Genomic DNA, 25,075 nt, shown 5'->3' with positions numbered 1-25,075 from the left:
GATGAGACCCTCAGACCTGATGAGTCCACCAGACACTCATGAGACCTCCAGAGACCTGATGAGACCCCCAGAAACCAGATGAAACCTCAAGATCCCAAGTTACCGGTGTATTTTTGGGATACTGCCACACTGCTGGTTGAAATATCATTTTAAGAATCTAATGACGAAAATCTCATATTATGACCTTCATTAGGTCCTCAGTAAAAACCCATTACAACACAAATCTGTATTTTTGGTTTTTGCTCTGAATGAAAACAATTATTTTGTCAGAAACATTTGTTAGAAGTATATTTATTGCTATACAAAAGCCACAAAATAACAATAACACAACTCCCTTTAACAGAGTGAATCTGAGGATTTTAAATCATGCTGCTGAATAAAACACCACAGCAGAGTAGTGATTATTGTGAAGAGGTCTGGTCTGATCTGGTCTGGTCCAGCTGTGATCTTCAGCACCAGGATCTGTTCACCTCAGTCAGGAATCACTCTGGAGGAGAAGAGCCACATGTTTTCATACTGAGATACTGAGTTCATTTCATTTTCAATGACTATGAATAAATCAACACATTCAAGAAGACCTCCAGACCTCAAACTCCATGACGACTGTTTTCATTTCTATACTTTGAGTTTCATGGGAATCAACAGCTCCTGTAACTCCTGGATCTCTGTGAGGAGACATTGAGGAACATTATTTACAGGAGAGCAGGACATGAAATACATTTAAATTTGACTAAAGATGTTATGTTACTTACATTATTGTCCCAGATTGATTGACTTCTGACATAAGAAGAAAGAACAGAATGTGATGAAAACGACATGAGACACTTATAAAAACACAATAACATCTACAGAGAGAACTCACGGTTATTGTGGGATTTCTCGATTCTACGGTTGATGTTCCACAGGACACAAAACGTTCCCCCAATTATCACCATCAACAAGAACCCACAAAAAACAAACGCCATGACTTCCATGGGCATCACCACCAAATCTGTTAAAAATATATCAAACCATCATGAGATTACTGTGGAAGAGCATTTCTATAAGACAGTACATGCTTATTTTGTGTTGTCCTAGCTGTGTACTTTTCCATTAAATGTGTAAGTGTCACATTTACATTAGAGTTCAATGCTTTCAATTGATTTCTATATGGAAAATAAAATGGTTGACCAAGCATCACTGTGATCAAAAGTTGAACAAATAATTTTGTTATTTTATTATAACTTCAAACGATTCACCTCACCTGTGTTCTGTATTAGAATTCCTGAACTTTCCACCCAAGTTGAGTTGTTGTCAAAACTGTCCTTCACCGCACATCTGTAATACCCAGAGCTCGCCGCAGTGATGTCTGTGATGACCAGGATCTGACCGTGTTGACCGAGACCATGAAATTCACCTACTGATGGGAGGGACGTGTGGTTTAAAGTCCAGGAGAATGATGGAAACGTTCCTCTGCTCGGGACACATTTCAGACGGGCGGCTGTCACTACTGCCGTAACATCATGGAGGTAAGTGACCACAACCTGCACAGTGCCACCTACTGGAACTAATACAAAGACAATACATGTAGGTTAGTTTGTTTGACAAGAACTTTTAAAAACACCAGCTCCAAACTACAATCATCATGGAGTTCACCACATTTAGAATGCAAGTTGCAGTAAACCGATGCTTTTGAAAGATATGATATGAAAATATGAAGATATGAAAAAGAAGGATATGGTGTATATAGACGTTTCAGCGCAACAACATAAACAAACGATTTCTGTGGAACAAACATAACTTCCGGTAAACTGTGAATCAGTAACAACACAGTCCTTTTAGAGTTTATTTTTGATAACAAGCTAAATAAATAACAAGTAGATTCAAATCATAGATGAAGGCGTGATGGTCAAGGAACCTAGCTGAATGGAAAAGTTGTGCTGAGTCTTTGGTTCAGATGATATGACACGCAGTTCTGTCTTCGCAAGGTTAAGCTGGAGATGGTGGTCCTTCATCCAGAGTGAGATGTTCCTCAGGCATGCTGAGATGCGGGCAGAAACTGTTGGATCATCATCAGGGTGGAAGATAAGTGGAGTTGAGTGTCGTCCGCATAGCAGTGGTAGGAAAAGCCACCCAGGGATGTCATGTATAGCGAAAAGAGCAGCGGTCCAAGCACAGATCCTTGAGGCACCCCGGTATTGAAACATTGGGGTTCGGAGACGTCACCTCTCCTGGACCCCTGAAATGAACTACTTGAGAGATACGACTTGAACCATAGAAGCGCTTTGTCAGAGACACCCATAGCCATGAGGGTCGACAGTAGGACATGGTGATTGACTATGTCAAAAGCGGCAGATAGATCCAATAAGATCAACACAGAAGATTTGGAGGCTGCTCTTGCCTGCCTTAGGGCTTCGATGACTGAGAGCAGTCTCAGGATTACATATATAAAGATTAAAAATAAATGTATTTTAAAATAAAAATAAAAATATATATTTAATTAAGCTTTACTTTTTACAAAATATGTTGCATATATTTAAAACGTAATTTCCAGGTTTTTCATATATTTACAGTTTTGTTTGAGACATAAGTTAGATATTCATTACTGAAACTAATAAATGATCTTCACTGGATGTACATGGAAATGGACCTTTTCACTTTGTCACATTTACAGCAAAGACAGAGTATAAAATCCATTGCTGTCACTCACCCACTTCCAGATTGACCGGATCAGAGATGAGCTGCTGGATTTCTTTCTTGGCTTTGCATTGAGCAGCTCCCATTTTCAGACCCACAGAGACGGGCAGAAGAAACCAGGTCTCCAGTGAAGAAACCTGCTTCTCAAACATCTCTACACCATTCAATAACATGTGAAATATCACCGGAGGACTTCCACGGTCCAGACGACAGCTTATATTTGCAATCAAATCAGAGCCATTAGAAAAGACTGTGAACGTCAGTCTGGGTGCTGAGATGTATTCTGGAAATCAAAAAACCCAATTATTATCATCCTACTTATATGTGTAAAGTGACATATTTAAACTGATGTTGAAAATGCAGGACATCTATCAAGAATTTAACAAATGTAACTATTAAAAGTTTTAATAAAATATATCTCAGTAAAGACATCTTTATTGTGATGTTGCGGTGTCGATTTAAAATGGCAGTATCTGATCAATTCTTACGTTCCACATAGACATTGAGATTTTGACTGCTGGAGAATCTTGGAGAATCATCTATTTGGTTACTGGCCATGCATGAATATATCCCAGCATGCTGTTCACCTGCCCTCTCCACTGTTAGTGTGTTTTCTGACAGCTGGTAGAGTTTCGATTGTGAGGTCACTTCCTGTTTGTTATGGTACCACCGGAAGGACAGATATGATCCTTTTTTGACGAGACAGCGCAGGACGAGGCTTCCTCCCTCATAGATGACGGCCGGATCCGGCTCCGAGCTCAAGCTTACACCCTGAACAGGGACTAACATTGATAAAACAGCATTGATTTACTGTATTTATTATTGTTCAATAAATCTCCTCCAAGTAAAAACTACATTTTATAATAGAGTTTCGACTACCATTATGAAACATTATTATCAAAAAAGTCAAAAGCAGTTTAACATCTTTGACACTTTCTTTGCTCTTTAAGATTTTGTGAGAGATTAACAGCGTGCGATTTGTGAAAAAACGGAGGGGGGTTTTTCAAATATTTTTATTTATGAAAATAAATTATGGGTATTTCACTATTTCTTGTATAAATGTTGAAATAAAACATGGGACAAAATAATACATTTTATAGGGATATACACTTCAAAAAATGATTTTCCAGAAAAAAATTCTTAGTATTTTTGTCTTGTTTTCAGCAAAAATATAAAAAATTCTTAAATCAAGATGTTTTTTCTTGATGAGCAAAATGACTTAAGATAATAAGTCTAGTTTTTACACCAAAAATATCACACTTAAGTGATTTTGTGCATAAAACAAGCAAAAAAATCTCCCCCAAAAAATCACACCCTGGAGATGAGTTAGTAACAGTTATTGATTTCAGTATAATATCTCTTTTCACTTACTCACTACTTGTAACTGTAAAGTGTTGCTGGTTTGTCCTCCTGGGTTTAGTCTGCAGTAATATTTGCCCTCTGATTCCTCTGTGACCGTAAATTTGAGCACGGTGTTGACGTCTGTGGTGATCAGACGTCCATCATCCTTTCTGAGTTCATAAGTCGGAGGTGAAGATAAACCTGAAACCTGACATTCAAACTGGACTCGAGATTTCAGATAGGCCCTGTTAGGCCCAGACAGAACCGGTTGAAAGTCAGATCCACCTGCACACAGAGACTGAAATAAACTTGGGCTCTAAAAAGTGCTGGGTTATTTTCAAGCCAGCGTTGTGTCAAAAAGGGACAAACGTACCCAACCTGCTCGATTGTGATTTAACCTATGCTGGCTTGTTTAAACCCCAAAATTAGCATTTTCTGGATTCATTTAATCCAATTGCTGGTCCATTTTTGTCCCAACCCTGTTGTTTATATGTAGTGCATTTATCCACGGAGCACAAATCTTTTGGCAACACCACATCCACAAACAAACTTCAGTTTAAATGTTCAATGTTGGCAGACAAATTGTCTGGGTTTAGTTTCAACCCAGCGTTGAGTAAAAAAGAAACAATATTGGGTTAAATCACAGATATTGGATATAACAAGATTGAGCACAGCTATTACTATGCATAGGGGACGATCTAACGCTTAATATGGCCGCTCTGGTGATGGAAGTCCCGCCTTCCTGGTAAAATAACCAATCGTCAATAAATCAAGACTGATGATTCTCTGGGGGCGGAGCTCTGTACAGTCACATGAGGCGCTTGACAATTGGTGCGTTTGAGTTTATGCGGCGCTGTGCAGACCGATCGGCGAGGTTTGCTGTTCGCAAAAAAATCGCAAATAAAGTGAATCAAATAAACAAACATTTTAATAAAAATTTACAACCATAAATGCTTTATATTGAATGTTTTAGTTGCTGATTATACCGTATGCCCAAACATTGTCAAATACTTTCAGTGCCAGCTCAAGTCGGAAAAACTTTCTGACCGGCATGCACTGCTTCAAGTCAGCCATCGATCGTCACATGAAGTCGAACACACCTAATCTGTGTTGGGGAAAGTTACTTTTAAAAGTAATGCATTACAATATTAAGTTACTTTTAAAAAATAACTAATTGCTTTACTTAGTTACTTTTCATGGAAAGTAATGCTTACGTTACTTTTTAGTTACTTTTGTGTATTTTTTGTCAGAGGCTTGATCTCTTTCAGGCTTTGCTTATGTTTTCTATGACTAAAAAGTTCTGCATTCAGAAATTGCATATTTCATCACAAAAATGTCGAGCTCTGGCCTGCCATCCCAGTTTCTCAAACTGTTCCCACACAGGCATAAAGTGCATAATGTGACTACATTTAGTTTAATTCAATACATATTTTTTTAACCTAATTAATTAAACTAAAAAAAGTAACTTGCATTACTTTTTAAAAAAGTAACTTATTAATGTGTAAACTTTAAAAGTAATGTGTTACTTTACTTGTTACTTCAGAAAAGTAATATTATTACGTAATGCGGGTTACTTGTAATGCGTTACCCCTAACACTGCACCTAATCTGTGCGCATGCGCAGTAGCTGAAACCACTGCGGAAAAAGTGATTTTGGTGCAATTTCAGCTTAATAAACTAAAGTTACGGTACAGCTGACCTCAGGTTTAATTGTTGGTCAGAAATATGTTGTTTAATTATGATTCTAACACACAATTTCAGAGATATCTGTCTTTCCCCATTCAAGTAGATGACGTTGCAAACATGGCCGCCTAGTGTGTACCTTTGGTTAAATGAACCCAGAAAATAGATGCCAAGCAACTTGGCGCAGTAATATAGAGTTCACAGTAATAGGTGTGACTTTATTTTATTTTAAACAGAGTGAAACACGGCTCATCCAATCAGAATTTAAAATAATCAATTGAAAGAAGAATATATTGACATACCAATTTCTGTCACAAGTCCAACCAAAACTGAAACACATAAGAGACACGCAGTAAAATACAGGAGGTGGAAGATATAGAATAAAGTTTATCATCGAAAGGTTACCGTTGTAAAAATATGAATAACTCACCCAAGTATAACACGAAGAGGAAATAAACGCTTCCTCCCATAGCTCTTCACACATCTACAACATGACTCTACACTGTTGTATATTAAGACATAAACATATGTGTGTGTGTGTGTGTGTGTATCAGAGAGTTACAGCTCTGTGTCGGCGTGTGTGTCCATCATAGATAAACACGCTTCAAGTTAAAGCTGCAGTCATGACTGAATCATGGAGATGTACATTATAGAAAAAAACACTTTATTTTTTTTTAAATACACTAAAAATGAAAACATAACAAATGTAGCTTAACAAAATGATTCAAATTGTTGTTGTATACTACTGACAATGGCTTTGAAAGCGTAAGTGTGACAGAGGAAAATAACAGAGAGAACATTAACACACTGCTGTCTCCCTGTAGTCATTTGAAATGCATCTTTGAGCGTCTTAATAGCTTCATATAGAAAAGTTTGACATGTGACAGTAATTTCTTCTTGCTTTAAAACTGCTTGAATGTGACTCTACACCCTTGCCTCATTTAGTATATGCATATCTATGAATATGCGAATTAGTCCCCGCCTCTACTCTTTTGCACCACCTAACACCATAGATATACAAAACATAGATGCTACACTCAGCAGTTTCAGACACATAACTGCTAAGTTCCAGCATCCATACATAATAATAAATATAATATATATAAAAAACAGGGACATCACTCCCGGATAACCGAAAATGGGTAAAGAGGCGGGACATGGGTGAAGATGATGTGACTGGTTGCTAAAACCACCCGTCTAGCTCAACGGTAATGACAAGATTGGCAGTTCACCCGTCACTCAAGTGGCCACGCCCTTAATTATGCAGAACTTTAAGGCTTAATATAATTGAAACGAATGAGTAACATTCACCCCCTCACAGTTGTTATGAAGGGCAAAATTAGCAATATAGACCAAAAACACTTTTTTACCAGGCTGTAAACATATTATTTTCTGCTGTAAAGTTGGGCATTTTAACATGGAGGTCTATTCCCAGATTGGAGCCAGCTCTAGTGGTCAGTCGATGAATTGCAGTTTAAATCCCATCCGTAATGCCTCCACGATAGAAACCGAAAGGTTGCCACTTGATCCGCACGTTCAATGTTGATATGATTGGTCATATGTCTGTGACGTTGGAAACACAGGCGATTTTAAATCTCAGGAATTAAATTCCAGTTTTAGAAAATACTCAGCAATGGTGTTGAATTTGCATGAATTTGCTTGACTGAAAACATTAAAAACATCACATAGACATATAAATAAAAATAAACACTTGATTTTCCCCACAGCGGGACTTTAACACTTAATATAGTCACAAATGTCAACACGCATTGAAACAATTTGTGACTTTACATCCTCTGATGTCACACCGCTAAAGTCTGATCCGAGAACAGTCTTTTCATGCAGTAATGTACATGTGTTTGTTAGGGTCTTCTCTTTTGTCGTCTCTGGATGGTAGTGTGTTCCTTCACCAGGAAACGCTTATCAGAACTGCACTGTAAGAGAAAAGACAAACAGATCAACTACAAACAATCCACATTCAGACAAAACAATAAACATTTTACAATCAAAATATCATTTTATTTTGGGAAAACACATAAAGTACAGTAGACAGGAGATGATTCGGTATTGTTTACTGTAAATGAAAATAAGAGTTTTCATCACTCACCATCACCAACATGTCCTTCAATCCCTCGATGGCTTTATGATTCGCTCGTGCACGTGACATGTATGAAGTCAATATGACACTGTGAAGCACAGGTGTGAGGCACATTATTGGTCTAATCTGTGTATTGTGCATGCAAAGATGCTTATAAAGTTTAAGATTGATTTTCTATGGACACACACTTACATTTCAGCCAGTATCAGAGCATACGCAAAGGCTTCGGATGAGACGTATCTGATGGTGCTCTGAACGGGACCGGGGAGTGTCTTAATACACACATCCGTCACATTAAACATGGTATTGTTGCCTTCAAACGGACCGCAGCCACCAGGATTAAACCTTAGATGAAACACAAAGTTCACAGAGTTAAAATCAATCATATGGATATATTATTAGTAACATGTATTGGCATTATATACACTCACTTAAAGGATTATTAGGAACACCATACTAATACTGTATTGGACCCCCTTCAGAACTGCCTTAATTCTACAAGGTGCTGAAAGCATTCTTTAGAAATGTTGGCTTATATTGATAGGATAGCATCTTGCAGTTGATGGAGATTTGTGGGATGCACATCCAGGGCACGAAGCTCCCGTTCCACCACATCCCAAAGATGCTCTATTGGGTTGAGATCTGGTTACTGTGGGGGCCATTTTAGTACAGTGAACTCATTGTCATGTTCAAGAAACTGATTTGAAATGATTCGAGCTTTGTGACATGGTGCATTATCCTGCTGGAAGTAGCCATCAGAGGATGGGTACATGGTGGTCATTAAGGGATGGACATGGTCAGAAACAATGCTCAGGTAGGCCGTGGCATTTAAACGATGCCGAAGCCTAAAATGTGCCAATAAAACACCCCCCCACACACACACCATTACACCACCAGTCTCCACAGTGGTAACAAGGCATGATGGATCCATGTTCTCATTCTGTTTATGCCAAATTTGAACTCTACCATCTGAATGTCTCAACAGAAATCGAGACTCATCAGACCAGGCAATTTTTTTTTCAGTCTACAAATGTCCAATTTTGGTGAGCTGGTGCAAATTGTAGCCTCTTTATCTATTTGTAGTGGAGATGAGTGGTACCCGGTGGGGTCTTCTGCTGTTGTAGCCCATCCGCCTCAGGGTTGTGCGTGTTGTGGCTTCACAAATGCTTTGCTGCATACCTCGGTTTTAACGAGTGGTTATTTCAATCAAAGTTGCTCTTCTTAAATCAGTCGGCCCATTCTCCTCTGACCTCTAGCATCAACAAGGCATTTTCACCCACAGGACTGCCGCATACTGGATGTTTTTCCCTTTTCACACCATTTTTGTAAACCCTAGAAATGGTTGTGCATGAAAATCCCAGTAACTGAGCAGATTGTAAAATACTCAGACCGACCCGTCTGGCACCAACAATCATGCCACACTCAAAATTGCTTAAATCACATTTCTTTCCCATTCTGACATTCAGTTTGGAGTTCAGGAGATTGTCTTGACCAAAACCACACCCCTAAATGCCATGTGATTGTTTGATTGGATAACTGCATTAATGAGAAATTGAACAGGTGTTCCTAATAATCATTTAGTTGAGTGTAGGTCATCCACGTCAAACAATATCATCGTGTTAGCATTTGTACCTGTAAATGTTGACACCCAGAGTGACGAGCGACATGATGAGACCCAAACACAGTGTGAAATGAAACAGAACCGATAAACTGGACGTCCTGAACATTCTCTTGGTCCGAAGGCAACACCGTGTCAATGTGAACTGAGAGACAGAAAACGAGACAGAGAAATTATGTTGATGTGTTTTATAATGTGGATCAGATTCTGATGTGAACCCAAACATTCATCAAACCTTTTTGAGATAGAAGAGCAGCAGAAGACGGAAAGCACTGAGCACGGGGAGCAGAGGACAGTAAAACACACCGACCCACGTGACCGTCTGACTGTTCACCAGATCTAAAACATTTGAGGTAATATCAAACTCTGGCTTGTTTAGCTTCTTCAGTAGATTCGAAGATGGGAACCGTTCCACCAGTAACCTACAGATGGACACAGAGAGTTAGTGCCAAGGTGATGTCTGCTAGATAGTAGATCCAGCTTAAAGGGATAGTTCACCCAAAACTGAAAATTGCCTCAAGCCATCCTCGATTTGTATGATTATACAATCTTCTCAAAATTACAGAGATTCCGATTTGCAAAGGACTAAAATCATCACAGGATCTAGGTGTTCCGCGAAACATGGTAGGTAATTTTGGGGGGGGAGGGGGTATTTTACTAATTATCATTGTCACCTGTCCCCCTCATTATTTCTCCCCTATTTAAAGTCCTTGTGCCCATTGTTCTGTCTACATTTGTGTACTGCTTTGTTCCTGTACCGTAAGATCCAGTTATATCCAGTTCATTGTTTCAGTCTAGTTTAGTCCAGTTTGAAATTTTTATAGTACAGTCTAGTCCTGTCAGTGTTTTGTTTATCCTATTCTATGTTGGTTTTGCCCCATCGTGGGTTTTTTGTTTTGTTGTTTTGTAAATAAAGTCTTTTGTGTTTTCTACATCGTCTGCGCTTGGGTTCGTTCATTTGAAAGTCCTGACACTCACGTTCTCGGGAAGGTCAAGCAAAACGTGCTGACGAAACCCTCAAGAAAGTTGAACATGATGAGTTTGTACATCTCCTTCCCAAACGCATTCTCCTTACACTGAAATAAACAAACATACACAGAGTATAAAATGATTGACACATACAAGCAAACAGGTAATTGAGTTCTCACGTGTTTCTCCTTCCGTGTCTCTTGGTAAATAGGCACATAGTCATTGTGATCTCTTTTTGATGGGATTTGTGGAGCTGATGTTGGGTTACAGTAGAGAACAAACCTTGTCTCCTTGATATTTTGGTTCCCTTATAAGAAAGAACAGATAGATGCCCAAAGATGCCAGCTTTAGGAAAATACTCCTGCACACAGAGTTTTCCATTAGTACTCACAGTAAACACGCATGGGATACACTTCAGAGGTCAAAGGGCACAATCTGTCTGACCTGATCAGAGTCACATTCAGCTGAGTGGCGGGCAAGTAATGCTCAAACTCTGAGATCTTATTAAAGATGTGCGGTAACAGGCAATTCACGGTCATCATGGTGATGGGAGGAAGATACTCCAAAATCAGGGATTTTAAGACTGACACCCAATTGCTGGATCCAGGGGTATCCGTTTCCTAAAAAACATTAAATTCCTATGAGAATCAACATCTCAAAGAGTTCACATCTACCTCCAGGACAACCACCCCACTGTGCAGAAACTCACACCTCACCAAGATTACTCATCTCCCCCTCTCCTTATCCACTTACCCTTAAGACTCACCCATGAACTGTTACATTTACAAGACCCAATCACTACCAAATTCCTATCATTATTACAATGCTTTGATCTATCTGGATAGTTAAGGAAAGTTTGCAAAAGGTTCTACGGGATTGTGTCTTTGGACACAGCATCATGTATTTTTATTCTGTAGCCTGATCTCATACGCCATTACAGTGTTTCGTCCTTTTGTCAGGTATTCAATGCTTTCGTATGATGGCTTTGTGTAGTAAATTCCGCTCCATCTGAAAGCAGCTGATGGTGATTTACTTCTAATTAAGGAACCGCTTTACTGACACAAATTACTGCCCATCCCTACTCCTTACCTGGCTGGCTAATAAATCATTATGTTTGGATTTATTCTGCATTACTCTGAATTATTGACTTGTGTAAATTACAATATATCCAAAAATCTACAATCGGGGTTATGTTCTGTAGTATGTGGGCTATTAAAGTGGTAGTCATAACCCTTGGTCATTGTCCCTGCTTTAATTAGGTTGTTATATAGTTATATTATTTACTATTTTTGGCCAGACGGCGCTTGCCTGAACCCCTGGTTGGTTACTGTCTGCACTTTGCACTAAAGTCGATTTTTTTTCCAACATTGGGCCAATTGGTGGTTTTCCCTTACAGGATGAATTCTGAGATAAAGAAAAACTGACGAGAGAGATCTGACAATACTACAATTGAGTTCTTTAGGAAACTTTTAAAAGCATTCATTTCCTTACCCGCTTCTGTGAAAAATGGATGGAATAATAAATTAGACCAAAGGAACTGATCAGAAGAACCAGCACCAGGATGTTGAGAACGATCCGCAAAAAAATAACCAAAACCCATGCTCGGATATTTCGCTCCTTGAGTTTCTCAAGAGACTTTTGCTCTTCGAGATCCATCTTCAGGTCGTTGTCAATAAACATGTGTTTTAGTTTGGCTGCGTCTTCGTTCTGAATGCAGAAATCCCATCCGCAGAAAACCTTAAAACTCGCAGTGGAACCAAGGCGATTTCCAGTCAGCCATACTTGTTTGTAGCCAACAACAGTTCTGAAAAACATCAAAGAAGAAACATCTTTTGGAATGAAGCCGTTAATCACAAATTAAATGAAAAATGATATACACAAGAAATGATCTGACCTGCGGACCATCACGACGATGCTGAACAAGAAGATGGATGCCATGCAGAATAAAAAAAGAATCGGGGTATTTAAACAATCAAAATTAAGAGACCCACTGGTGTAGAAACTATGAAATACTGGCGTCATATTCAGAAAACCCTAAAACCAGAAACCACACAGAGAAGCGTATCAATACTATACGTGTGTAATTCTGGAAGATCACAGATATTTATTTAGAAAGGTAAGACCAAATAAACCAACTCACTGATCCGATGAAAATGTCTTTAACATCAAATGAAACCTTCAAAATCTCTAAAAGAAAGAGAACAGTTCTGTATAGACAAAGTTTGCATTAATACTCTCTAATGCAGGGTTCCCCAAATCTTATCCTGGAGGACCGAGCACCGCAGAGCCTAGCTCCAACCCCGATCAAACACACCTGAGCAAGCTAATCAAGGTCTTCATGATCATAGATATGTATAAAGGCTAGATGTCTCGCCCGCGCTGCTGGCCAGTTGAGTGGAATGTCCGCATTTTGGCGGCCATCTTACCACAGCCACCTCGCTCACTCATAGCATTGAGTTTTAATGGTGCGTGTACATTTAAATGACCATAACTTGCTTAATTTTCTACCGAAGGTTTGGTTTGTTATAAACGTCAAAGATGTACCTATGACACTGCATACTTATACAAAAAAAATCATGAAACATGTTAAAGCATTCAGAATTATAGCCATGTTAATAATGTTTGTAAGTAACCAAACCGTTTGAAAATTGGTAGAAAATTAAGCAAGTTATGGTCATTTACAAGTACCTGCACCATTACAACTCAATGCTATGAGTGAGCGAGCTGCCTGTGGTAAGATGGCCGCCAGATGATGACGTTAGAGACTCCGCCGTAACACATCTAGCCTTTACACATATCCATGTTCACTAGACAATCACAGGTGGGTAAGTTTGATCAGGGTTGGACCCAAACCCTGCAGTGATCCGGCCCTCCAGGGCAAGATCTGGGGAACCCTGCTCTAGTGTCAAAAACTCAAGACCCTCCCCCTTTCTCACCATGTTTATCTCTGTATATCAGCGTTGGGGTCAGCACAGATCCGCCGATAATGACGCAATACAGCAGATTCAAACCTAACAGGTACCGCAGAAACTCAAAGTAGGCTTTGATCCCGACACCAAACTGACCTGTGGATTAAACAAAATTCAGTTAACACATCTGGGTCATCACCATCACTTAACCTAAGCACATCTACAGTCACCTTTAATCATGCGTAGCGTTTGTCTCCATGGCAACAGTATTGTCAAAGCGTTGCTGACGTGCTCCTTAAAGCGCCTCCATGCAATAAGCCGGCTCCGCCTCCACGATTCCCAGGAGCCAATCTTGTGCCTCCCCTGGCGTTTATTCCTGTGTGAGACAAGTAGTGGAAAAATGTTTTGGGACTTTGAAGCTGTTCCCAGGTCAGAATGATGACATTTTTATATGCCATACATCTCCAGAACTATAACAAAAGATCATCTCCTGGCAGTAATCAGTAATAATTTTTATATCAGACACACCTGACGTCTCTCTTTTCCTGCATAGACACTGGCAGAGCTTTGAGCGGTACGCTGATGTCCATCAGGAGACGCTCATTTTGAACATCTGTGATCTGTATGTCTGGTTTCTGTTGCTGTCCTAGACGTGCCTGTGAGCTGGGTAACAGTCCAAATATCTCGGTGTGATAATACTCATACGAGTCATCGGAAAAAACCGAGCTCCTGCTCTCATCTGTGCAGAAATGAAAACAATAATCATTCATAAAGTCGCTTTCATTTACTGTACATACTGTATGTGTCAGGATCTGTAGAAACCTTTCACTTCAACTTCCTGGATGTATATAATAGACAGTTAGGGTTGCAATATTCCAGTAGCGCCTCACTGCAGAACATGACATCCAAGGGGCGGAGTTGGATCAAGTTCCAGGAGGCGGGGTTGGATTCAGATCCAGGGGGCGGGGCTGGATCCAGGTCCAGATATCGCTTCTCACTGCATTTTCATTGGTCGGCAGTTTTACCACAAGACATGTCATTGTTGTGGCGTTACCATTTCCGCATTGAGTCGTAAATAAATTAAGCTATTCTTTGATGGAAAAGCAAACTTTTTTGCTATAATATTTTGGAGTAAAACATTTTGGGTACTACAAGTAATTAGGACCACAGGTTGCAACTAATAGGCTTTATGCCCTGCTGCACTACTTCCTGAACTTCAGCCAGCTCCTTGTTTCCTGTCTGCCATTATTGGACAGACTGCTGCAGGCTGCAACCACGCAAATGTACTAGTTCATTTGGCGGAGCAAAGTAAATAAAGGGGGAGGAGTTAGATCTAGATCCAACCTCCCCCCTGGATGTCGTGTTCTGCAGTAAGGACCATCTCCAATATTGTGAGAATTTACTATTCTGTAAACTTTCAATGGGAATTAATGGGAATATATGGGAATATATGGGAATTAATGGGAATATATGGGAATTAATGGGAATATATGGGAATTAACGGGAATGGAGTTGCCTATAAAATCTTAATTTTAAGCATAATTTTGTTTAAAACAACAAGATTTAATACAGTTTCAGTTGAATTTCAGTTGATTTTTTGATCAAATAAATTTTGCGCTTGATGAGCGAAAGTATCAGGATTCTTTGATGAATAAAAAGTAAAAAAAAAAGTTTTTCCTTTTTTTAAAAGTATTTGTTTTTATTTGTTTTACCTTGCATGCACGTCTGCTTATGAGCAAACAAAATATTTATTTATGTTTGTATATAATATAATTTATACAAATTTTCCCAAAATTCCAATTAATTCCCATAAAGTCTCGTTAAAGGAATAGTTCGCCCAAGAATTATATTGAGCCCATGGTTTGCTCACCCCCGGGCTGTCCGAGATGCATGTGTCCATCGTTTTTCAGACGAGCACGTTTTCAGTTATTTTGGAAAGTGTTTTGGATCTTTCAGTTAAAGGTATTGTGGAGGATTTTCTTTTTCCGGGTGGATCATCAAGACTGTTGGTCCTCCTAGTTGTCAATCACGAGTGTTGCGCAATTACATTTTTTAAAAAAAGTGATGAAGGCGGTTCTTTTCTAAAATTCCAGAAAATCCTCCGCTACACCTTTAATTAAATGTAAAGTTACAGCGTCCACATCCTTCAAGTTAAAAAAATGTGCATCCATCCTTCACAAAATAAGTCCAAACGGCTCTACAATGATAAACAAAGGCCCTGTGAGGGTAAATTTATTAACGAAAATAACTCGCTTCCGGCAATGCCGCCATCCCAGTCGTGTCCGCATTCAAGATGAGAGCGTACGCAGTTTAAGGAGGTTTCTCTGCTGCTGCTCTGTGCCCCCGCTCTCCACATTTGTCATACGTCAATAAGAAAAGTGTGTACACTACGCTAATTCTCTCTCCTGAATACAGAGGAGTCTAAGATGGCAGCGCTGCCGGAAGCTAGTTATTTTTTTATTTTACGTTTATCAAGTTTTAAATATGGATATTTCTACAACAACACGGCGCGGATTACCCTCAGAAGACCATTGTTTATCATCCTGGAGCCGTTTGGATTTCTTTGGGGAAGAAATTTTTTGGACTTGAAGGATGTAAACCCTGTAACTTTACTGTTTAGCAGCTGGAAGATATAAGACTCGTCCAAAATAACTGAAAATGTGTTCGTCTGAAAAATGATGGACACATGCATCTCGGACGGCCCCGGGGCGACCAAATCATGGGTTCAACATCATTCCTGGCCGAACTATCCCTTTAAGTTTCCAATTTGGAATATTTCCAAAATTCCTCAGATTAAGTTCCCATGGAAAGTTTCCAGAAACTTACTGGAACTTTACCAGAATCTTTCTGTCCCTTTGCAACCCTAAGCACAGTAAAAATTGTTTATACTGTTTTGGTGTTTAATGATGCGGTACAGAGATGTGTATGACACACAATTACAAATACACACTTTACAAAAAACTAAGAGTTTTTTAAATGAAAGTATTGGATAAAAACATGAGCAAGCAAGAGTTTATGTTGGACTAAAATGATGAATGGTGACATCACAACATTGAAGAAGAACAAAACAAAAAATCTGTTAAAAACTAGTGCTGGAAATGAGGGGACGATGACAGAGTACTGGGAGTGAATTTAACTTAAACTGGTTAGAATTGAAAAGGAATAGCATTTAAAAATGACTCCCATTATGAGTTTTTTTTTATTGCAACTATTATATTATAATGCATCTTGTTACATGACACTTCACAGTCACAGTGGTGCTGTATGACTGATATCTATGCATGTCAGTTTTTTTCTTTTATTTAAAAAATCCATTTATTAAATATTCAAAATTTCACACTCTACAAAATGTTTCTTTAACCTGAGATCAAATTTATTGTTTAAAGTTTGTGTGACTTAAATACTCAAAACCAAAGGAAACATAAAAACTGTAATGTTATTAGTTATTTTAAACCCATCTAAGAAGTCATGTAAAATCACTAGCATCCCACATGAATTATTGCCATTGCCAGCCTTGGTTATAACTGAAATAATCAGATGAAACTGATGCACATTTTAAATTATTCACAACATCATCACCACAACTTTCACAACATTACACACACACACACACACACACACACACACACACACACACACACACACACATGCAAGTTCCTGGTATAAACTAAATCTGCAATTACTTTATTGTTTAATACTGTTACTGTACCTGATACAAGTCTCTGAAAGGCTATCTCATGTTCTTCATCCATCATGTCTGTCAGTAAAAGAGCACAAACATAACACACACAACCTCTGACAAATACCGGACACACAAACAGTAATGGTGCACTTGACTGTGTGTTTCTGAGAAGACGACGCATCAGGAAGTCATGTGATGAAAACCAAGTGGGTGTCACATACATCTCAACATCATGAATAAGATGTTAACACACCGTCTTGAGATGGATGTACAAATGTGAAGTGCAGATGAATGCCAACATGATGTTTTGAGATTTTGACTTTTTTGGAAGTTCAGTTGAGTTTTGACTAAGTGATGCTTAGAGGTCTTATCACGATATTAGTAGTATTATGTGAACACAGCTGTAAAGAGGATAGTAGAGAGGATTTAATATGCATCTCTCTCTCTCTCTCTCTCTCTCTCTCTCTCTCTCTCTCTCTCTCTCTCTCTCTCTCTGCAACATAATAGCATACAAAAATAACATAATAATTTCTGCAACATAATAACATACAAATGAGTAACAATGAAGACCACAGAGCTTTCTGACGTATGAATGACATTCAGAATACAAAACCTTCACAAATGTACAATCTGAACACATACAGAAACTGCACTGTTGTCTAGTAAAGTCTAATACAGGACTTCATGTGTATAAAACACACAATAGCCTCATGTCAAACAGCCACAAACTAAACACTTTTTTTAATACCTAAAAGACACCGGCGGTTGAAATGGAAAACTATTTTAGACTTCACGAACAAGAATCGTCTGAATCGTGAAATGAATCTCGGCTGCGGGCGAAGATTCAAACGAACCCCAACAGTGAATCGGATCGTACCACTTTTTTTAAATTACTCCACACTTTCGTTACTAGTTACACACGGAACGGCTGTTGAGTCTTTTGCATTCACGTGTCCTTTATAGTTGTATGTATAACAGCATTATGTACAGTATTTGTCTATTTGCGTAAGATTATAAGTCTTTCACGCACCACCGGAAAAGCAGTTCATACAAATCGCAAACGAATCACTCTTTAGCCGTTATTTTAAATGGATCAAATGAACCGATTCATAAAGTGAATGAATCATTCTGTGTCTGACGTTGCAAACAAGCAAGAAAAAACCCAACAGCACTCGATAGATTAATCCTCAGGCATTCAGCGTGAGACTCACGCAATTGACCCAATTCTCACGCTCTCACGTACACATCCATTTTCTTATGCCGAAATTTTCAGTAGGGATAACAATAATGAGAAAAATAAATGAAAATACAAAGTAAAGAGTACGCAAGAATATTTTTACAAAAACAGTTAAATCGCATGTGATTGTCTGACGAGATGCGCATGACTATCGCATGCGATTTATCAGCCCTAGTTTAATGTCTTAATATAGCTTTGGTATTTTGGAAGATATAAGATCTTTGATGTATATTTAGATTTTCTTTTCAAAAATCCCTGCTGAAAAAAACAATAAAACCATTACAGAAAATTGTAATGGTTTTATTGGGAATTGTATTGGTTCTAATGGAATGGCCCAAAACACACTACAGTGTAGTGGTTTTAATGGTAAAAGCTAATGGTTCCTATTGGTACTTTAATGAAAACCTTATTTCTGTAATGTTTGTTTTTTTAGCAGGGATAATAAATACATTTATTGCAATGAATATGATACTTAGCTAACAATAAAATATTAATTATATAATTTTATCTTGTTTTGTTTGTAATAAACCCAACAATACATCTTTAAAATTCAACAGTGGGTTATTGTTAATATATTTACAGAAATCAATCCCAAATGATTGTGTATATCCACTTTAAGACTTTTTAAGTATACTTTGGCTGGATAAAACCTATAACAATTTAAATTTAAATGATACTTTCCTCACCTTGTTAGTTATTAAATATTAAGGGTCAGCGTCCATACCTTTTCAACCCTGATAAAAAAACAATAGACACCATCACAGAAATTCTATTGGTTTTATTGGTAATTTTATTGGTTCTAATGGAATATGGCCCAAAACACACTACAGTGTAGTGGTTTTAATGGTAAAAGCTAATGGTTCCTATTGGTTATTTTAATGGAAACCATTAGAATTTTTTGTAATGGTTTCTGTAATGGTTTCTGTAATTCCATACCACATATGGAATTGTTAAATCTGATTTTAAAATTCTGGTATTATGGGCGTGACAAAAAGCACAGTTTTTCTATTGGGGTTTCAAAAGGGTCTAAATAAACTAACAACGTGTTCAATGATTTAACAGCCTCTTAATAGCTCCCTTAGGGATGGCATCCATAGCAAGAAAATTTACTGGGGGTTACTGGAATAGATAAAAAATTCTGCATAATTTAGTATAAAATCTTCTGCATGCGTTAAGGAGTTGGGAAACAGTTACGATTTTTTTTAAACCAGTTGTCCTAAAACAAGAACTTATTTTTATAAAAGATCTCAATTGTTCCAAATGAAGTACAGGTGAGGAGAAATTTAATGACCATGCAAAATTAATGCTTGCTTATGAAATTTAAATAAATTGTATGGTGTTTTGCTTATGAAATTTAAATAAATTATATGGTATTTCAGCAATAGGGTAATAAATAATAATTAGAGATAAAGTTCCAAATTGAGTTTAAGGTAAATATAAACTTTCTGATCTAATTCATTTTGAAAGTGGGAAGTAAATCTATATATAAAGAGAGATTGTCAAGAAAGGGGAGGAGATTTGCGCATTCCTGAAAAAGGTCAAAGAAACACCTTAAAAGGACAATAATTCATTGGATTGAACGGAAAAACATGTTAAAATGTATAGTTTCCTTGCGTGTTTTCATTTGACCTAAAGCCGATAGAAATTGAAATGAAATACTGTAATTTTTGGGGGAATATTGTGGTATTTTTACAAATGATTTATTCAAGTCCAGCCCTACCTTTTTTATTTCAGAAGCCGTTTCACCCAGATATACGTCACCACAGGGAAAATAACACTATCGCTACTTCAGTTTTATGACAACTTTAAGTGATTGCCAGTTGATGAGAGAGAAAAACGGGGTTCTTTTGAATGAGGATTTGGTTAAACTCCTTAAAAGCGGTTTCCCAGATGGGGTTTAGATTAATCTAGGACTAGGCCTTAGTTATATTAGGACATTTAAGCAGTTATATAGGATAACCACATGTCAATGCTTAATGTCAAGCCATTGTACCCTACAGCTTAATGATTTCAGAAAAACAAATAAATGATTTGCATGGCCATGTTAATGCTGGCTGATTAGATTTGTCACTAATTTGCTGTCTTTTAAAAAGTGCACATTAATTATTTCTAACTCTGTATTGAAGAAGTCAGATGTCTGTATCCTGAAGTCCAAGATAATACCAGAAACTCTTTATTATAGTATATAAAATTTGAAATATGGATTTTTTTCTTACAAAATTGCATCGATTAGACATCTATTAACCACTTGGAGTCATGTGAATTACTTCTGTAATAGATAAATGCACTTTTTTTGGGATTTAAAGTCAGAAGTTGTTCCCTGATCCCTGTTTTCTCCCATTATAAAGCTTGGAAGAGCAAAGACATTTACTAAAATAACTCCAAATGTGTTCGCCTGAAAGATGATGGACATAATGTTTTTCGGATTGCTTCAGGGTGAGTAAATCATGGGTAATTTTGATATTTACGATAGTTGATAGTTGATATCAAGTTTAATTGTTGGTCAGAAATATGTATGTGATTTTACAAATATTTGTCTATCTCCATTCAACTAGATGAAACATGGCCGCCCTAAAGCGTCTTTGAATTAACCCAGAATGGATGCTAAGAAACCTGGCACAGTAATATAGAGTTCACAGTCATAAACACAGCTCATCCAATCACAATTCAGAGTCAGAATGATCAGTTGAAAAATATAATAAGTCCAACCAAAACTAAAACACATAAGAGACATGCAGTAAATAAACAGGAGGTGGAAGATGTAAAATAAAGTGTGTCATCAAAGGGTTCCTGTAGTAAAAATATACCCCAATTATGACACAAAGAGGAAATAAACGCTTCCTCATATAGCTCTTCACACATCTACAACATGATGCACTCTAAAAAACATTGTTGCTAAATAGCACTAAAAGTGGTTCTTGGCTCGTAATCATAGGGAACCATTTTTGGGGCTATATAGCACTTATAAAGCACCTATGAAGAACCATACGGGGTTATAGCACCACTATAGCACCACAAATGGTTCTACATAGCACAAAATGGTTCTACACAGGTGCTATGTGCTATATGGCACTAAAATGGTTCCCTATGATTACGAGCCAAGAACCTTTTTTAGTGCTATTTAGCACCATTTGTTTTTAGAGTGTATTGTGTATTAAGACACAAACACGTGTGTGTGTGTGTTCGTGTGTGTGTGTTCGTGTGTGTGTGTGTGCGTGTGTGTGTTCGTGTGTGTGTTCGTGTGTGTGTGTGTGTGTTCGTGTGTGTGTGTGTGTGCTCGTGTGTGTGTGTGTGTGCTCGTGTGTGTGTGTGCTCGTGTGTGTGTGTGTGTGTGCTTGTGTTTGTGTTCATGTTGACATTGCAGTCATGTCTGAATATAGTAAGAGATGCTTTATTAAAAAAATAACAGTAGAATGACAAATGGTGCTTAACAAAATGATTGAAATAGTTGGTGTATAATACTGACAAAGGCTTTGAAAGTTTAAGTGTGAGAGAGGAAAAAACAGAAGTAATACACTGCGTTTTTTTAACACTTAAAGTCGCAAATGTTGACACGCATGATCAGCATTCATATATCCTTTACATCCTGTCATGTCACATCATCTGAGAACAGTCTTTTCATGCCGTACTGTTAGCGTGTTTTCTTTTGTCGTCTCTTGATCTCTGCGTATTTCTTCACCAGGAATTGCTTATCATAACTGCACTGTAAGAGTAAAAACAAACAGTCCACATTCAGACAAAATTGTAAACATTTACAGCCATTTTATTTTTGGAAATAACAGTACAGTTGAGAGGAGAGTTTTGTTGACTGTAAAAATGATGAAGAAAAGAAAAATAATAAGATTTTTCATCACTCACCATCACCATCATGTCCTTCAGGTTCTCGATGGCTTTACAATTCGCTCGTGCACGTGACATGGATGACATCAGTATAACACTGTGAAGCACAGGTCAGGATAACAACATATGGTCAAACATGTTGAGCTGCATACATTATTGGGCGATGAAGTCTGATCTGTGTATGTAAAGATTGATTTTCTATGGACACACACTTACACTTCAGCCAGTATCAGAGCATACGCGAAGGCTTCAGATGAGACGTATCTGATGGTGATCTGAACGGGACCGGGCAGCGTCTTTATACACACATTCGTCACATTAAATATGGTATTGCTGCCTTTAAACGGACCGCAGTCACCAGAATTAAACCTTAGATGAAACACACAGTCCACAGAGTTAAAATCATTCATATGGATATATTATAAGTGACATGTATTGGCATTATACAGGTCATGCAGGTCAAACAATATCATTGTGTTAGCATTTGTACATGGAGATGTTGACACCCAGAGTGCCGAGCGACATGATGAGACCCAAACACAGTGTAAAATGAAACAGAACCGATAAACTGGTCGTCCTGAACATTCTCTTGTTCTGGTCGTCCTGATCGTCCTCCTGACGGCAACATCGCGTTAATGTGAACTGAGAGACAGAGAACGAGACAGAGAGAATAATGTTGATGTGTTTTATAATGTGGATCAGATTCTGATGTGAACCCAAACATTCGTCAAACCTTTTTGAGATAGAAGAGCAGCAGAAGACGGAAAGCGCTGAGCGCGGGGAGTAGAGGACAGTAAAACACACCGACCCACGTGACCGTCTGACTGTTCACCAGATCTAAAACATTTGAGGTAATATCAAACTCTGGCTTGTTTAACTTCTTCAGGAGATTCGAAGATGAGCACCGTTCCACCAGTAACCTACAGACGGACACAGAGAGTTAATGCACATGGTCTCTAAGTTTTCTTTTAATTTATGGTCATTTGATTGCCCTGTTATCTGGTGTAACTGTTTTTGACCTGCTATGAAGTTTAGCTATGAATAGTCAAAAGATCTCACGTTCTCGGGAAGGTCAAGCAAAACGTGCCGACGAAACCCTCGATAAGGTTGAACAGAATGAGTTTGTACATCTCCTTCCCAAACGCGTTCTCCTTACACTAAAATAAACAAACATACACAGAGTATAAACATACAAGCAAACAGGTAGTTCCTAGGTGTTTCTCCTACTTTAAATTGGATCTTTTGGTAAATCGGCATACAGTCATAGAGATCTCTTTTTGATGGTATTAATATCATGTGATTGAAGAGCTGATGTCGAGTTACAGTAGAGAACAAACCTGGTCTTCTGGACGTTTTGTTGCCGTTATGAGGACGAACAGATAGATGCCCAAAGATGCCAGTTTCAGGAAAATACTCCTGCACACAGAGTTTTCCATTAGTACTCGCAGTTAACATGCATGGGGCACACTTGAAAGGTCGAAGGGCACAAACTGTCTCACCTGATCAGAGTGATATTCAGCTGAGTGGCGGGCAAATAATGCTCAAACTTTGAGATCTTTTTAAAGATGGGGGGTAACACATAATTCATGCTCATCATGGTGATGGGAGGAAGATACTCCAAAATCAGGGTTGAATCCTGAGAGAAAGAGAGACAATCTGACAATCCTACCATTTAGTTCTTTGGGAAACTTTTAAAAGGTCCTTAAGCATTAATTTTATACCTGATTCTGTGATAAATGGATGGAATAATAAATCAGAATAAAGGAACTGGCCAGAAGAACCAGCACCAGGATGTTGATAATGATCCGCAGGAAAATAAGCCAAACCCAAGCTTGTAAACTTCGCCCCTCGACTTCATCACGAGACTTTTGCTCTGTAAGATCCAACTTCAGGTCGTTCTTGATAAATGTGCATTTTAGTATGGCTGCTTCTTCTTTCTGGATGCAGAAATCCCATCCAGAGAAAACCTTTAAACTCGCATTGGAACTGATGCGATTTCTAGTCAGCCATAATTGTTTGTAGCCCACAACAGTTCTGAAAAACATCAACGAAGAAACATCTTCTTGAATGAAGACAATAATCACAAATCAAGGGTTTCCACGGGTCATGGAATTTTTGGAATATCATGGAATTTTAAAAGGTCTTTTCCAGACATTTAAAGAATTTTTTGTTCATTGCTTTAAATTTTAGTTTCCATTTATCAAGATATAATCTGCTTGTTAACTTGTGACATAAGGAATACCATTTCCGGGGTCTAAGCCTCTACTGACTATAATTTAAACATCTGTGTATTGGCACTGTGTATTTATTTCAAGCTACATTTTCATAAACTCAAGGTGTACACTACATTATCCAGGATCATATCATCCCAGACATGGATCATGGAAATTCTGTTTTTTAGTCAGTGAAAGTAAGGGAAAATTCAGGGAATTTGACTTAGATTGGCAAATCGAATAAAAAATGATATGCAGCAGGGGAAATACAGTAAGTATTTGGGGGCAGGGTTTCACTCTCAATCCTGACAGATTTCAGGTGATCTCCTGGCTTTCTGTGCCATTTTCCACCTTGTTCTCTTCATGTGTTTAATACTTATTCCCTGTGTCATTTCACTTTATTTATTATGACTCAACTTGTATACTTAAATGTTCTGATTTCTTTGTATGAATTTAATATTTGGTAATATAGAAATAATAATAAAAATGATCTGACCTGCGGACCATCACGACGATGCTGAGGAAGAAGATGGACCCCATGCCGAGTAAAAAAAGAATCGGAGTATTTAAACAATCAAAATTTAGAGACCCACTGATGTAGAAACTATGAAATACTGGCGTCATTTCCAGAAAACCCTAAAACGCAGAAATAACGCAGTGAAGCGATCTTCAGATGTGCAATTTTGAAAGATCACAGATATATATTCAGGAAGATATAAGACTGGCATAAACTCACTGATCCGATGAAAATTTCTTCTAAATCAAATGATGGGCCTTCATTCTCTAAAAGAAAGAGAACAGGTCTGTATA

At 38.0% G+C, this 25,075-nt stretch overlaps 3 protein-coding genes across 5 annotated transcripts; all 3 read right to left on the bottom strand.

The window, feature by feature from the left end:
• Window positions 1-273: 273 nt before the first annotated feature.
• LOC129427564 (Fc receptor-like protein 5) lies at window positions 274-6,312 on the bottom strand. Of its 3 annotated transcripts, none has more exons than XM_055184124.2 (10): window positions 6,130-6,312; window positions 6,002-6,028; window positions 4,048-4,302; window positions 3,165-3,458; window positions 2,690-2,959; window positions 1,244-1,546; window positions 863-991; window positions 753-777; window positions 579-665; window positions 274-487 (listed from the first exon to the last, which is right to left on the bottom strand). In XM_055184124.2, exons 1-10 carry the CDS (start codon window positions 6,167-6,169, stop codon window positions 472-474), a joined length of 1,446 nt encoding a protein of 481 aa, XP_055040099.2. In that variant the 5' UTR covers window positions 6,170-6,312; the 3' UTR covers window positions 274-471. The 3 variants fall into 3 exon arrangements, with proteins under 3 accessions (XP_055040099.2, XP_055040098.2, XP_073732497.1); XM_055184123.2 differs by having other exon boundaries at window positions 587-665; XM_073876396.1 differs by having other exon boundaries at window positions 3,165-3,447; window positions 4,052-4,302.
• Window positions 6,313-6,344: 32 nt separating this feature from the next.
• Window positions 6,345-17,284, bottom strand: LOC129427559 (transmembrane channel-like protein 7). Its single transcript, XM_055184111.2, has 15 exons — window positions 17,003-17,284; window positions 13,822-14,032; window positions 13,524-13,669; window positions 13,321-13,449; window positions 12,525-12,571; window positions 12,279-12,418; window positions 11,876-12,188; window positions 10,829-11,004; window positions 10,667-10,745; window positions 10,394-10,491; window positions 9,651-9,837; window positions 9,430-9,560; window positions 7,990-8,142; window positions 7,807-7,885; window positions 6,345-7,633 (listed from the first exon to the last, which is right to left on the bottom strand). Exons 1-15 carry the CDS (start codon window positions 17,196-17,198, stop codon window positions 7,562-7,564), a joined length of 2,157 nt encoding a protein of 718 aa, XP_055040086.2. The 5' UTR covers window positions 17,199-17,284; the 3' UTR covers window positions 6,345-7,561.
• A 4,293-nt stretch (window positions 17,285-21,577) lies between these two features.
• Window positions 21,578-25,064, bottom strand: LOC129427561 (transmembrane channel-like protein 7). The gene is made up of 11 exons (XM_073876397.1): window positions 25,002-25,064; window positions 24,762-24,901; window positions 23,774-24,086; window positions 23,552-23,688; window positions 23,390-23,468; window positions 23,112-23,209; window positions 22,786-22,972; window positions 22,543-22,694; window positions 22,269-22,421; window positions 22,071-22,149; window positions 21,578-21,915 (listed from the first exon to the last, which is right to left on the bottom strand). The coding sequence occupies exons 2-11, from the start codon at window positions 24,887-24,889 to the stop codon at window positions 21,844-21,846; spliced, it is 1,398 nt and encodes a 465-aa protein (XP_073732498.1). The 5' UTR covers window positions 24,890-24,901; window positions 25,002-25,064; the 3' UTR covers window positions 21,578-21,843.
• Window positions 25,065-25,075: the final 11 nt, after the last annotated feature.

This window comes from Misgurnus anguillicaudatus, chromosome 14 (genome assembly GCF_027580225.2).
Source record: "Misgurnus anguillicaudatus chromosome 14, ASM2758022v2, whole genome shotgun sequence".
Lineage (NCBI taxonomy): Eukaryota > Metazoa > Chordata > Actinopteri > Cypriniformes > Cobitidae > Misgurnus > Misgurnus anguillicaudatus.
Note: the sequence above shows the minus strand (reverse complement) of the source record. Positions and strands in the feature narration are given on the sequence as shown.